The sequence below is a fragment of the Sinocyclocheilus anshuiensis genome, unplaced genomic scaffold (assembly GCF_001515605.1).
Source record: "Sinocyclocheilus anshuiensis isolate Anshui unplaced genomic scaffold, SAMN03320099.WGS_v1.1 scaffold1155, whole genome shotgun sequence".
Classification (NCBI taxonomy): domain Eukaryota; kingdom Metazoa; phylum Chordata; class Actinopteri; order Cypriniformes; family Cyprinidae; genus Sinocyclocheilus; species Sinocyclocheilus anshuiensis.
This window is the reverse complement of record NW_015542398.1, coordinates 1,910-16,135: the sequence shown is the minus strand read 5'-3', so window position 1 is coordinate 16,135 and position 14,226 is coordinate 1,910. Positions and strand designations below refer to the sequence as shown.

The 14,226-nt window shown below is 35.8% G+C and overlaps 2 protein-coding genes and 2 long non-coding RNA genes across 6 annotated transcripts; 1 reads left to right on the top strand and 3 right to left on the bottom strand.

Moving 5' to 3' along the window:
* Positions 1-447: 447 nt before the first annotated feature.
* Positions 448-5,886, bottom strand: LOC107692892 (uncharacterized). The gene is made up of 12 exons (XM_016492103.1): positions 5,861-5,886; positions 5,441-5,599; positions 5,231-5,317; positions 5,049-5,140; positions 4,162-4,187; positions 4,011-4,087; positions 3,345-3,550; positions 2,156-2,406; positions 1,869-1,985; positions 1,522-1,675; positions 872-919; positions 448-767 (listed from the first exon to the last, which is right to left on the bottom strand). The coding sequence occupies exons 3-12, from the start codon at positions 5,281-5,283 to the stop codon at positions 505-507; spliced, it is 1,287 nt and encodes a 428-aa protein (XP_016347589.1). The 5' UTR covers positions 5,284-5,317; positions 5,441-5,599; positions 5,861-5,886; the 3' UTR covers positions 448-504.
* Positions 5,887-6,067: 181 nt separating this feature from the next.
* LOC107692908 (uncharacterized) lies at positions 6,068-7,348 on the bottom strand. The gene is made up of 3 exons (XR_001634689.1): positions 7,161-7,348; positions 6,914-6,994; positions 6,068-6,182 (listed from the first exon to the last, which is right to left on the bottom strand). It is a non-coding gene; the product is annotated as an uncharacterized LOC107692908 (long non-coding RNA).
* Positions 7,349-7,508: 160 nt separating this feature from the next.
* On the bottom strand, positions 7,509-12,787 carry LOC107692856 (NACHT, LRR and PYD domains-containing protein 12-like). Its single transcript, XM_016492063.1, has 6 exons — positions 12,599-12,787; positions 9,417-9,457; positions 9,202-9,256; positions 8,884-8,948; positions 8,670-8,733; positions 7,509-8,272 (listed from the first exon to the last, which is right to left on the bottom strand). Exons 1-6 carry the CDS (start codon positions 12,612-12,614, stop codon positions 7,509-7,511), a joined length of 1,005 nt encoding a protein of 334 aa, XP_016347549.1. The 5' UTR covers positions 12,615-12,787.
* A 796-nt stretch (positions 12,788-13,583) lies between these two features.
* Positions 13,584-14,220, top strand: LOC107692870 (uncharacterized). 3 transcript variants are annotated; one of them, XR_001634684.1, is made up of 4 exons: positions 13,584-13,606; positions 13,849-13,902; positions 13,989-14,042; positions 14,127-14,220. It is a non-coding gene; the product is annotated as an uncharacterized LOC107692870 (long non-coding RNA). The 3 variants fall into 3 exon arrangements; XR_001634683.1 differs by lacking the exon at positions 13,584-13,606 and adding an exon at positions 13,752-13,762; XR_001634682.1 differs by lacking the exon at positions 13,584-13,606 and having other exon boundaries at positions 13,816-13,902.
* The last annotated feature ends 6 nt before the right edge of the window (positions 14,221-14,226 follow it).

Genomic DNA, 14,226 nt, shown 5'->3' with positions numbered 1-14,226 from the left:
ATTTGATCTTGCGATCATTTCGTAAATGTGTGTATGGAGAAATTAAAGAAATTAACACATGCAAAAAAACAAAGTGTGTATGCCTCTCTTCCAGATGTGAAATCTAAATGATTATGCACACACACACACACCATGAACACACACCCAGAGCAGTGGGCAGCCGTTTTTGCTGTGGCGTCTGGGGAGCAGTTGGGGGTTCGTTGCCTTGTACTGAGACTCGAACCCATGACCTTTGGGTTACAAATGTTGAGGTGGTGGTTGAGGAGAGACCCCCCCCACATGATTGTAAAGCGCTTTGGGTGTACAACAATACACAATAAAGCGCTATATAAATGCATCATTCATTCATTCATTCATTCAAATCTGACTCTCTAACCATTAGGCCTGAACTGCTCCCTTGTGCGTATGTGTTTGGAAACGGACATGCCTTAAGCACTTTTCCACGTCAAAGACAGTTTTTCTGATTCTGAGTGGATTTTCCGCACACTAAGATCAAATCTGTTTTTATAAATGAGGCCCCAGTTCATTTACAAGATAACGCTCCTTCTCCTTCAGCAGTCTGCAGAATTCTGCTTTTACAGCAGCTCCTCCAGAGTCAAGAGCATCCAACAAGAGTCTCATTTTCTCCTCTCGTGGTTCTGCAGCATGAACTTTACTGTACATTTCACCATTAATCATGTTTTTGCTCTTCAAACTGTCAGCAATTGCCATCACTGATGAAACTCTCTCAATGAGTTTATCTCTGTGCGTGTTCACAAATTCAGTTTCTGATTGAAACAAAAGATGTTTTAAGTTAGTCTTCAGAAGAGTGTACAGTATGTGTAAGACACAATTACAAGAATAATTGAAATGTTCAGCATTAAAATCAGACCTGGGATCCTTCTGTGCACAGGAAGTTCTACACCTTTACTTGGTGCTACTAATAATAAAAATAATTTAAAAAAAAAAGACATTTGAGATCACTGAGAAATCTGCCAAACATTTTGAAGTCATCAAAATCTTTTGAGGTCTGATTCCTTGTAGGGAATAAACCACTATCTTTCCAGCCTTTAGCTTTATCTTCTATCTAGGCCAAACCACCACACACCACAAAGATGAACAAAGCATTATTTTGGACAGTTCATGTAAATAAACCTGTTAAAAAAAATGTCACCAATGGTTTTTCAATATAGAAAATGTTATTCTAGTTTTATTTCTTGCATTTAGTTTACATTTATCTAAGTTTAATGATGTCACTCGATCTGAGATCCTCATTGTTTTGTACTGGATAAATACTGCTGATCACCAAATACACACATAATCTGCATTACATATTTAAAGAGATACTGCATTGCTCTCCTAAATAGCTTTAGCATAGTTAACTAAGGCTATGTTTTGCTTGCAAAATTAGCCTCCCCAACACTCTAACGAACAAGGACAAAGCTAGAAATGATTTCTCACAGAGGTGTATCTATAGATCAACTGAAATCTCTCCCAACCTTTCTTAAATCTTTTACTCCTACAAAAGAATTTCATGAGTACCTGTAAGAAGGATTCGCCGTCTTTTCCACACTTCCTTCCCATCTCGAGTTTTGTCCAAAACACCCAATCTGACCTCCTCGATGCTGACATCCAAAAACACTTCAAACGTGGGATGATAGTTTGGGCCAAAATTATCAAGCTCAAACATCTCACTCTAAAAAAAACAAAACAAAAAACACCAATATTAAGACAACATTATAAAGTGGTTAGTTCTGACTCTGGATTCTGATTGAATGAGTTACATTTGAAGGCCTTGTTATACATGCTATACATCAACTACCCAAATCATGTCTAATGAAGCATGGAATTACAATTGAAATCCAATGTTATTCAGTAAATATTGTTACCACTGGTTGCACTTCACAATCCTCTGGCTGACAACACAGACTGTATTTTCTGTCAGGAAACAGATGACATTTTGAACTTGTCTCAATGTATTTTTTATCCAGGTGCCAGCGCTGGACCTTGTGGGGGGGAATAATATACAAAAGCAGTAATAATGTATGTATACAAATATGCTCAACCTGTTCAAGCTTTAAAACATACAGGTTTTTATTTCATACTCTTATTTAATACTCATTTACATTTGAAAGCACATAGGAAAAAAAGGAACAATGCATTCAGATAGTAGTACCTCTGATACTGGAACATTCCCTGGAAGCAAGTGGACATTAAGTATTTTCTGCTCAACAGTTACAGATCGAAGAAAGAGCAAAACCTGGCCATTAATGGGGAAGCCAAATTTTGTTTTAATCCAGATGAGCCCAAAATTGCTGAGGTCTCTGATGTCAATGATCACATGAGTTTCTGTCACTTTGAGTGGCTGTATTATTTCTACATTACCACCAGTGAAATGTGCTACAGCCAAACGGTCCTTATTTTCTTCTGCAAAAAAACATTTAACAATTTTGTTCTTTGGTAAAATAAAGGTATTTTTTTCTAATTATACAGTGACCAACATTTTGACATTAAGTGCTCTTATGGCTCGTTTCCACCGAGCGGTACGTTTCAGTACAGTACAGTATGGTACGATTCGGGATGGTACACACTGATCCAGCATGGCGGAACGAGTGAAGGAGACGCTTCATTCCCCTTGTGTTGTCATTCCCCTTGTAGCACTCGCAAGTAATGATTCTCTGTCAACCAATCAGCTTTCTGCAGTGAGTCTAACTCCACCCTTTAGGTACCGGACTACTGTGCTAGATACCCCAAAGGAAGGGTCCCAAAAAGTGGTACGGTATGGTTTGCTATTTTGGTACCATTCACAACTTCTGACAATGGAACCCGAAATATTTGCATACCGTACTGTACTGAACTGAACCATACCGCTCTGTGGAAATGAGCCGTTATGTAATCATTAAGATCTGTCATCACACTTCTTGCTAATTATTTACATGCATATTATTTACACTTAAGTAATTTGATATGTAAATTATCAGTCACTGTTTCATAAATTCTATACAACTGGTCAAGTCAATCACTGTGAAACACATTACAGTTTTTCTCAATTGCTTTGGCTCAATTCTCGATCATGGTGAAAAAACAACTAAACATTTTGACCAGTGTGGCTCACACGATGACAAAAATACTTTATATTTTGGTGGCCTTGGCCAAATTACTGACACGATAACTAGGTTTTGAAGCATGAATGAAATGTTTTGGGTGAGTAACCACATTTTGCAGACATGCAATAAAGTTCTGAAGTTCCAGCAAACAGCTGTGACATTTGCACTCGCAGTTTAGAGAATGTTAAGATTGTTTCGAAAAATGTGCCAAAGTAATTGAGAAAAACTGTAATATTTAGGATGCAGAACTAAACATACCAGAGAATATCACACAGTGTTGAAAGTGTAGTTGTGAGACTGAACCTGCAGAACAGTCAATGTTGTACAAGGGTCCTGCAGGCCGCAACTGACCCAGACCAGGATCCCATGAGACAATGTTATACAGCACCTCTCCTTCACCCTCCATCACAAACACAAGGCTGGTCAGACTGCACTGAAACTGACCAGCATGTGGACACACAAACCTGGAAGACAGAATATTTTTATTTTATTAAATCATAATGGCCTGCATATTTTATTATGTGATAACACTGGAGATCATGCAAAAAAAAAAAAAAAGAAGAAAAAAAAAGATTTGGGATGTTTGAATCAAGATTTTGGAATAATTAATGCAAACAAATCCAAATAACAACATCAATTTTCCCAAGCAAGAAGTTTAGAGTACTGAAGCAAAAGTAAAAAAAAAAAACAATACACAGGCAAAACAATCAGCAACAATGGAACAAACAGACATGAATATATGCAAAGGTTAACAAAAGCTGGATATGAGAAATGTTCATCTGAAAGATAATAATAGAGCCATTGTATGTAAGGATGTGATAGTTATGAAGTGTTACAATAATAGACATATTTTAATTCATTTGAACTTTTAAGCTCAGAAATTCAACACCTTACCTTCTTACAAAAAACATAAGTGTTCCATACCTGTATATAGTCTTGTGTTTGTCCTCATCATCTTGCTGAACACATTCAGGTGTGAACACTTCTGCATAACCTGAGGACTGAAATAAAGAAAGGAATGATCCTCTTATTCTGAACGTGATGACAGAAAGAATACATGACATTTGCAACTCACTGATTGTCCTGAAGATGATTCAGCTCCTAATGAAGAGTAAGACACAAATCATTAGACTCATGAGTTTCAAACTTTCACAGCCAGAAAGCTTGTTATTGAGCTCTGTGGCTAAAAACCAAGCCATTTAATATAAAACTGAAGAAATATATAACAATAATAATAATACTGACAGCAAAATTAAAAAGAAACAATGAAAAGCAAATTAATATTTGCCAAGCACCAAATTAGACTTCACTTAATAGGCCTTCAATTGAATAGTTAATGTTAATGACAATTCTGACTCAAAAAAACACAATTGCTTGTTTGACTTAAAGAGATCTTTGTCTATGTAAACAATTCATATAAAGTTAAAGGTACTTTAAGCAATGTTAGATGTTCTAAACGTTTTTGAAACATTCTAATGTGAGTTTAAAGGTCATTAAATACAAACACAACTTTAATAATGAAATGTTGACTTAAAATTATATTTTTATAATTTTTAACTTTAACATTTTATATTTTTGTCATTATCAAAGGCCAACAGTAGGGAGTACAAATGCACCTCCAGCATCCACAGTAAAATCGCCTATGCATACAGAGATGCTTGGAGACTATTGTAACCAGAGATGGAGCTTAACAATAGCAGCACAATTTCATATTTAATTAAAATAACAAATAAAACTGAACTGCAAACTCAGCTTTACACATGTTTGACTTTGTATAGGTATAGTTGTCAATAGCAATGGTAGTAAAACAGCGTTCTCTCACAACAAACCAACAAAATGATGCTCTCTACAAAATGATTGACAGGCATAAAGTGCCTCAAAGTCTTTTGATTGGCTAAACAAAAAATCTGACTGAGACCACATTTTTCTTTTCACTTTAGGGATTGTATAAAATTTGCTTACTTTTACTCTCTGTATTTTCTGTCTTTATTGTCTTCAAGTCCTCCTCGGTGAAACTCTTCCTGTCTCGCTCAATCAACACTGACTTCCTCCAGCTAGAGGAGAAAACATTGATTATTGTAAGTATTTTCAAAGACATCAATTTTAGTCATATATTTTAATATTAATATTTTATGTATACTTACACAGTCAGGGTCCAACCTGTCTGCGTCAGTGATTCCACCAGATACTGTTTCATGTTAAATGGGATAAATGAAACTGCGGAATTTGTCCTGGCATGGAAAAAACATTTAGCTACGTATGTTTCTGAAAACAATTTTAAAATAATTTTTATATTCACAAGCATATACAAATCCATATAATACATGCTTAAAAGAGCAGATCTTTATTCTTACCGGAGTTCGTTCAGACTGGGAAAGGCCTGGACAAGCGAGAGGATTGTGAAAATCCATCCGACAGTCAATTCGTCTATCTGCAAATGGACTTTCTTTAAACCAGACACAGAGTGCAGGACATCCAGAAGGAAAAACCCATCCGCTGATGAAACTTGAGAGCTGTGTAAATATTATAACATACAGTATATAGTGTTCATATAATAATATATAGTATAATGACATATACTGTAGTTTAACATGTATAATTTATACCATGGTCTGTCTGAATATCCTTTTCATAAAGTAGCTTTGCAACTGAAAAGTTACATTATATTTCTCAGCATCAAGATGGCTTTTCAAAGTAATTAAACTCACGGCTTTATTATTAGTAGAGAGGAAGCTAAAAAGATGCAGGTAATTCACACTCTCTTCTTCACAGACCTGGGTAATCTCTGGAGTTTCTGCAGGAAGATTTTCCAGTTGACAGTGGAAACCTCTGGGCGTGAACAGGTGAGAGTTAATTCTGAGATTAACGATGATGGTCTTATTTTAGAGCTGGAAACTGAAAACTGAAAACAGAGCCTAAAAAGGTAAAGTTTAGAGACTTTACTTTTATATTAGTAGCAAAAATTAAGCAGTCATTTTTTTTATGATTAGAGTTTCTTACATGACGTCTTCATCTTTAACTGATGCAATAATCTCTTGGCAGAAGCTTTTGATCCTTTTTTTGTGAGAAGCTTTTGAAGATTTTTGATCCTGTATTCTGCCAATTACAATAAATGTACTATTTTACTGTACAAGTAATGGACTCTTTGCATGGTAACTTCTTCATTTTGTCTCTATCAAGTCAGTAAAATCTGGTGCAGTGAAAAAAAGTTTTTTTTATGATATTATATGAAAACAAGACTTTCTAGAAAAGGCTATAAACAACGCTATCTATTTTTGTATGACAGAAGGCTGTCATTTCATTCAGCTACAGCTGAGAAGCTAACAAGCCTCTAACTAAAACTTTTCCTTATATGTATAATATTTGTATAATATTATGTAATTACATTTGACAAATGAGAGTTAACGTTACTGTGGCTGCATGTCAAATGTGGGGTGAATTGTCATAGTATTACTGAAGTTGGATTCGTTGACAGCGTGATCCTATATTTAACCATATAATAGTATGAGCAAATTATAAATGGGAATAGTTTTTGTCCCCAAAATAAATAACCGTCATTATGTGTAATTTCTTAGTTTCTGATAAATATCAGGCAACGAGAGATCAATGTGGAGTTGAAGACCTGATGATCCAGTTAATTGACAATGGCACTGAAAGGTTAAAGAATTCGATTTCAAAGAGAAGACTAATACTTCGCTTTATCTAAAAATATCACCAGAAGCACAGGCACTGGTTGATATTTTAGCGCAAATGTGTAGGCTGTGCTCCATGCATAGAGTCCATAGCAGTAATAGATATTACTAAATTTAGAATTAAATATCCATTACATCAGTTCTTTCACAATCTTTCCTTCACCAAGAGCTGAGATCAAATCCCCAGTATCATCTGTAATGTGATCCACCTTCAACCTTTAAAATGAACAGAACATATTAACATTCAGATATCAGATATAATAATTTGACGTCAAGATTAGAGCTCACATAAAATTGAATGTATTTGAGCATAGTACAGTTGGTATAAATTCAAGAGCATTTTTAAAGTCTCAAACATGTAGAGAGTCTGATCTTTGCTCACCACAACTCTTCACAAGTGTACAGTGCAGACTGAAGAATCTTCACATTGTCAGATGTTAAACTGAGTCTCAGTTTGCCAATGTTAACACAGTTCTGAAAACAAAACCGCAACATCCAGCAGTCTGCATTTTTCAGTAGAATATTTGACAGATCTATTGAAGCCAACGGTTCCAAAACTTTTCCAATGAAGCTCTTCTCATGAAGCTCATAGAGACAATGGAGAATGAACAGCACGTGTTCATTTTGATATCTCTGTGAACACTGATTGATCCATTCCTTAAGCTGGGTTTCTATGTTGACAGAGACGGTCATGTTGTGCTTTTCAATGAATGAGGAGATCCATTCTTTCTTACAGAGACCACAGAGGAACAGAATTGAAGAGTTCCTCATTCTGGAAGAACTTCTGGAAGTACTCCTCCACCCCCTTCTCAGAGAAACCTACTATCCTAGATAAATGTTGTTGTCCTATAAGCAACATCCTCTTTGGGACCTCAGGTCTAGTAGTGATAAGCAAAAAATATCTGGGCAGGATTTGTTGACGAAGCAAGGAACAAACAATGACCTCAGGTGGGGCTCTCTGGAATTTGGATGATATGCAAAATTCATCACACATGAATCTAAGTTCATCAAGACCATCAAGTCCGTCAATGATGAAGAGCACTCTCTGTGATGAGTTCTGTAACATCTCTGAAATCTGATCTGACGATAAACCACAATTCCAGCTCAGGAGCTCAATCAAGTTCATCTCCTCAGAAATACACTTCAGCTCTTCACGCCTCAGACAGAAAACTAGATCAAATTCTTTAAGGTAATGTTGTTCAAATGCCCAGTCCAAAATAATCTTTTGCACTAAGAAAGATTTTCCACTACCAGAATTTCCTTGGAGAATGTTGGATACATTACTTGGATAATGCAGATGTATGTCTAACTTATTAAACAACTCCTCCACACTGATATTCCGAAAACTGCCTTTTTTATTTTTCTGAATAATCACAGGTTCAGTGTAGAGGGCAGCCAGTGAGACTCTTTCACCAGAGAGGAAACTCCTCTCATTCCTATGTTCATATTTCCGTTTGATTGACTCCTTGTACTGACATACCATCTCCTGCCATGCTAGAGGAAAACATAAAACATTCTTTAGCCTCACAATACAAAATGTTAAATTCAATTGAGAAAAACCACATAATACAGTTACCCTGAGATGAAATGTCGTGTTTAAACGCACTGAACAGACAACAGAACAGACAATACTTTTAAACCAAGCTGAAGTTGCAGAATCTTATTGCACTGAATTACTCAAGCTGAATTATAACTTGAACTGCTTGGTCAAGATTCAAATTACACTTCTGTCTTAAAAAAGAAAACAGTTCACCACCACTTATTAATGTGTATCAGCCTTTAAATTATTGATTTAAACTCTTTTAGTGTTTTTTAGATATTCAGTTGGTGGTTTATTTCAAGACCAATCAAAGTAGAGCTCTCATATTAAACTGTCAGAATATGAGCCTACCTGGGTCTCTTTCTCTGAGTCTTTCAGTCCAATCATGCCACTTAAGCACTGAGTAACTTGGCCACTTAATAAAGAAAGAATGATGAGTGTTAACAGTTCATTAACATGAGACGCACACAACATTAGCTCAAAATAAAAAGTTTTCAAGTCCTTTTTAGTTCACCATGCTCTCATTATAACAAACACACATTATAGAAAATTCCTCATCACTTACATGATATGACTGAGGTTCCATCATTGTGTCTGGCCCTGATTGAAAAGAACTAGAGCTCATGTCAGCTGGAATAAGGGCACAAGTACAATTTGATATTATGTTGAATTAGTACAAACAGTTTAGTGCCCAACGCTTATTATTCTGGCAGCGATCTCATGATCTGAAGTCCTTTTAAAACACTTCACCTTCACGCAGTGAGTGTCTGTGTTTGTGTCTGCGTGAGTTCCTTCACGCAGACACAAACACAGCAGCTAATTACAATGTTCATCAGCAATCAACATAGTGCTCTCACAGTAAAAGATCAAAATATTAGCCTACCTTCGATTACTGGGAGTCTTTTTTTAAAGCTCTTAGGCTGTACGAAAACTCGCCTCTTAATAAAGAGAGAAAAATTAGTGTTTGAGCAGTTTATGGACATGAAGTAAACAGATGCACACAACATTAGGTGAAAATAAAGAGCTTTCATGTCCTTCTTAGTGCACCATGGTCTTATTATAACAAACACACACTATAGAAAATTTCTTGTCACTTACTAGATGTACAGGTGAGTGAGGTTCCATCGTTGTGTCTGGCCCTAATGGAAAAGAACTGGTTAGAGCTCATGTCAACTGGATTCAGGACACAAGTATACAATTTGATCTGATGTTGATTTTGTAGAAACAGTTTAGTGCCCAACACTTAATTTACACTTCATTATTATTATTCTGGTAGAGACCTCATAATCTATAGTAATTTTAGGACACTGAGTTTCTTCATGCAGACACAAACACAGCAACAAACTATACTGTTCATCAGAAGTCAAAGTAGAGATCTCATATTTTACAGAAAGAATATGAGCCTACCTTGGAGAACGGGATACATTTCATCATGCTTCCTAGACATTGCCAATTTGAAACTCTTAATAAAGGGAGAATGACGAGTGTTAAGCAGTTCATGAACATAAAGTAAACCGACTCACACAACATTCAATAAAGAGCTTTGAAGTCTCATTGTAACAAACACACATTGTAGAAAATTTACTTAGATCACTTACATGAAAAGATGACTCAGATTTTATCGTTGTGTCTGGCTCTGCATGAAAGGAATTGGTTAGAGCTCATGTCAGTTGGAATAATTACACTTAGTAGATTTATTGTCCAGTGCTTATTATTCTGGTAGAGACCTCATAATCTATATTATGAGGTCTCTATTTAAAGGCCACTGTAGGCAATACTTAAACCAACTTTTGGTGCACTACTGCCACCAACCAGACTGGAGTGTGAAGCACTAATGTGCAGTGGGAAACAGACAAACAAAAAACAGCTAAATTCTCCCTTCTAATCCAGTATCTTTAATGAATCTCATTATTGTACAATATACTTCATATTGTCCTGCGTTTTCTTTCCAAAGGCTGTGCATACTAAATGTTTCTATGCCCACTCTGCTTATTGCCTTGACAAGTTTTAATCTATGAATTAAGTTTTTTTTTTTCTCTTCTCAATGCTTTTTCTAAGTGTAAGGTGCACCAGGACAAAAAAAAAAAATCCTTTACCAATAAAAAATGTCTGCTCTATTTTTACTCTGCCAATTGTTTTCCCTTTACCATAACCATAAATTAACCATGGTTTACTATGCTAACTATAGTTTAACTATGGCATTTGTAGTAAAACTGTGGTTATACAAATGGTAATCAATATGCCAAAAAAATAATAAAAAAAATAATCATAATGACTTGAATGAAAACATGATTGCATCTCTAACCCCCACGCTGTCCAATGGTCCCATTTATACAAAAAACCTTGAATGCAAACATTTGTTCAAAAATATAGAACAGTCTAAAAGTGTGGTATGCTCTCCTATAAGTTCACAGGGCCGTGTGCAGTTTCTGGCATTATGCAAAAGACATTGATCACATTCTGAATATTAGTCTTCTGTAAAATTAGCTGTCTTACAGTTTTTGTCAGTCGCTTTGGTGCATTTCTCAAATCAACCTCAATATTTGCAAATAAGTATGTGCATTTCTCAAAACAATTTGTACAAACAGCACCACACAATGGATTTCCTGCAAAAGCTTGTAACTTACTCAAAATCTTTAGTTCATCTCTCAAAATTAAGTATTTATGTCAATGAACATATCAGTGCCATCAGAATGAAAAGTCCTTGTGTCATTGATCACGAACAAGATAGACAAGTCATGTTTTCAATATAACAGTGAACTCTGTTAGTATTACCTGACATAAACTTGGGCAACAGTTTGGATGAAGTTACTGTATTGAAATGCAAGGCTGCACTTCTTATGCAGAGAACTATATAATACATTTTGAGCAACATGACATTAGCAACTGATAATGTAGGAAACCGCAGATAAATGTACATAATCAATTGCATAAATGTACCAAAGCAATCGCAACTTGTTCAAAAGAAAGAGAAACTGCTTTTTTGATGTGCGCAAGTGACTAGATGATGTGGAGTTTGAACAAGTAGTTTTGAGAATTTCATTTCTGATCTGAGAAATGCGCCAAAGCGACTGAGAAAAACTGTAATAGGCGCGTACATTTGCCATTCTTATCCAAAGAAAAATAACTATGACTGTATTGAGATAAAGATGGGCTCGAGATTTCTCCCCTGCCCCTCCGGAGGTCTGTGCACGGGGCGGTTGCTACCTCAGAATTATCCCAGTATAAATTACAAATGTAGGCAGTTGTTACTGTACTGCTTATCAGCAGCCGTGCTTCTGAATAGGATGGCTAGGATTGCTGTATTATTTTCCAAAATATTTCTCCTCATTTATTTTGCCCTTTGTCGAGAATCTATTTCATTGTGGTGCGCAGATTCTCTGACTGACATTGACTGTCCCCTCCACTTTCATCAGGAACACAGACCTTTCTAAAAATTAAATCAATATTAAGAAGATCCTGATAATGGAAATAAATGCAGAGTTAGGTAAGAATGTAATCTTCATTTACTAGATTGAAACATTTGTAAGACAAACTTTGTTGGCTTGACAAAATCTTATCTTAAAATGTAAAATGGTTTGAAGGTCAGGATAGATAGATAGATAGATAGATAGATAGACAGATAGATAGATAGATAGATTACAGTTAGATAGATAGATAGATAGATAGATAGATAGATAGATAGATAGATAGATAGATTAGTTAGATAGATTACAGTTAGATAGATAGATAGATAGATAGATAGATAGATAGATAGATAGATAGATAACAGTGCAGTACGGTCACTGCGGTAATATCTGAGATTTAAACACCTCAGTGCTTTCATTCTAAAGTTATCAAATTCAAGCGTTTGTTGCTCATAAACTTGATGCACTAAAACGTGTTTTATATAGGCCTATCATTCAAGTGGTCTACATAATATTAATAAAATAACTTCTTCCATGCAGGCCAACTAATGAGAGACCTACTCTTACAAGCTCATGAAACATTTATAGGTGTTGTGGATATTGATATTTTGTTAATCTTGCCACCCTATAGATAATTTTGTAGATCCCTGTCCCCATGAGTTGGACGTGGCCCTTCCCGAGCAACGTAGCCTACTTTTGTGAAGAAGCTCAAACTTAAATGACGGAAACGTGCGAAGTACGAACAGAAACAATATTCCGAATTTCGATCCGAATCCGGGATTTAGGCTACCCTTAAAGGAAAACGTATTAAAATACTATTGTCGGTGGATTTCGCTAAATAAATAATTAGGCCTTAATAAATAGTTCACTCACTATGAGGCTCCGCCATCGTGGTTGATCGACTTTATCCTGCAGTTTAAGCAGAACTATTTGAATAGTGTTCCAGAGTTCATACTGCAGTACAGTGAGAATTCCAAAGAATTACACCAATTTTGTCATCCGCTACAAACGTGCAAAAGCCTTCCTGACTCGTGAAACATGTAACACGATCCGACACGCCTATGAAAACGAAACTGAAAGGTACCCCCTACTGCCAGTAAGGTGCTCTAAGATCTAACAACAGGCGCGGCTCGTCTATATGAACCAAAATATTCATCCAAAACATAGACCTCTATATAAACTATAACTCGTAAAGTAAGCAGTATATATTAAAATCCCGCGCATGGCTTTAGCAGGCATGTAGGCCTATGATACTAAGCGGGGCAGATGTTGCCTGAGACCTCCCGAGCTCAACAGCGCCCCACAATTTTGCAACGTAAATCTGTGGTGAAAAGGGGAAATGCAGCGCGTTCTAAAATGTGTTTGCTATCATATGTTTAATAATTATCGTATATATTACGTTAAGCATTTACCTGCTAAGTACTTAATGTGTGCTTGGCTTTATTATCTTATATTGAAGCTTGAATTTGTTGTCATACTTTATAGTATATAACTTTTTTCTGTGGATGTTTCGATACATTTTCGGATGCATGCTGTAAATGGGCCTTGCGGTGAAGTTTTGAAGACGTTTATTATTCATACAAATAAATAGTTTGCTTTACGTTCCTCTGTTATATGCATTGTTTGTGTGTTAATATTACCTTATAGTTTAGTTATTTTAATCCCATTTGTCATCATTGAGATAATTGTGTGTGGCTTCATCTCTTGTAGAGACATATAAGGATTCAGAGAGTTGACACATTATCTGAGCTACAGCAGTGCAACAAGTGTTACAGCAATTACCAGCAATTTTCTGCTTGACCAGCATGTTTAAGCCAGCTAAACTGGTCAAATTAATAAATCATCTTCAAATCCACTTCAACAAGGCAGTTGTCTGTGGAGGTATGCATATCTTGAGTTGTTTGTTTAATATATGTACTCATAATTTATTATTGCATAATAGTTTACCTGTGTACTTTATTTATTTTAGGCTATACCATACATGTTTGCAACCAATTATTGGTGTGATTATTTAGTTGTTAAATAAATTTTACATCTGTAAGTGGTTATCAGTTAAAGTAATTTACCTTTATGATGTTGTAACAGTTGATATTTAAAGATTTCTCTATGTTTGTGTCTTCCAGTGTGACATTCCAATCATACGGAGATGGTGGACTCCAGATGGTTTTCTCTGAAAGGTACTGGACATTTCCTCCAGCCTACCATTACATTTGCACCCCCTTCTGACCAATTTGAAATTAACCAAGAAACATGTATATTACAGTGCAGAAACCCTACAAGAGGCCCTTCCAATTGGATAACAGGCTACGCTTGTGAGGTATGTCTCAAATCTATCTATCTATATACACACATTAATGAGAAATATTAAAGTTATATTTTCCTTTAATATTCTGTAATGAAGGAGATCCCAGTAATCTCACAGAAGTTGTAAAATGGCTCCATTAAACAGACATCTGCTCAGGGGGCCAGTGGAAGAGCCTCTTTTCCTTATAATGGAGGAA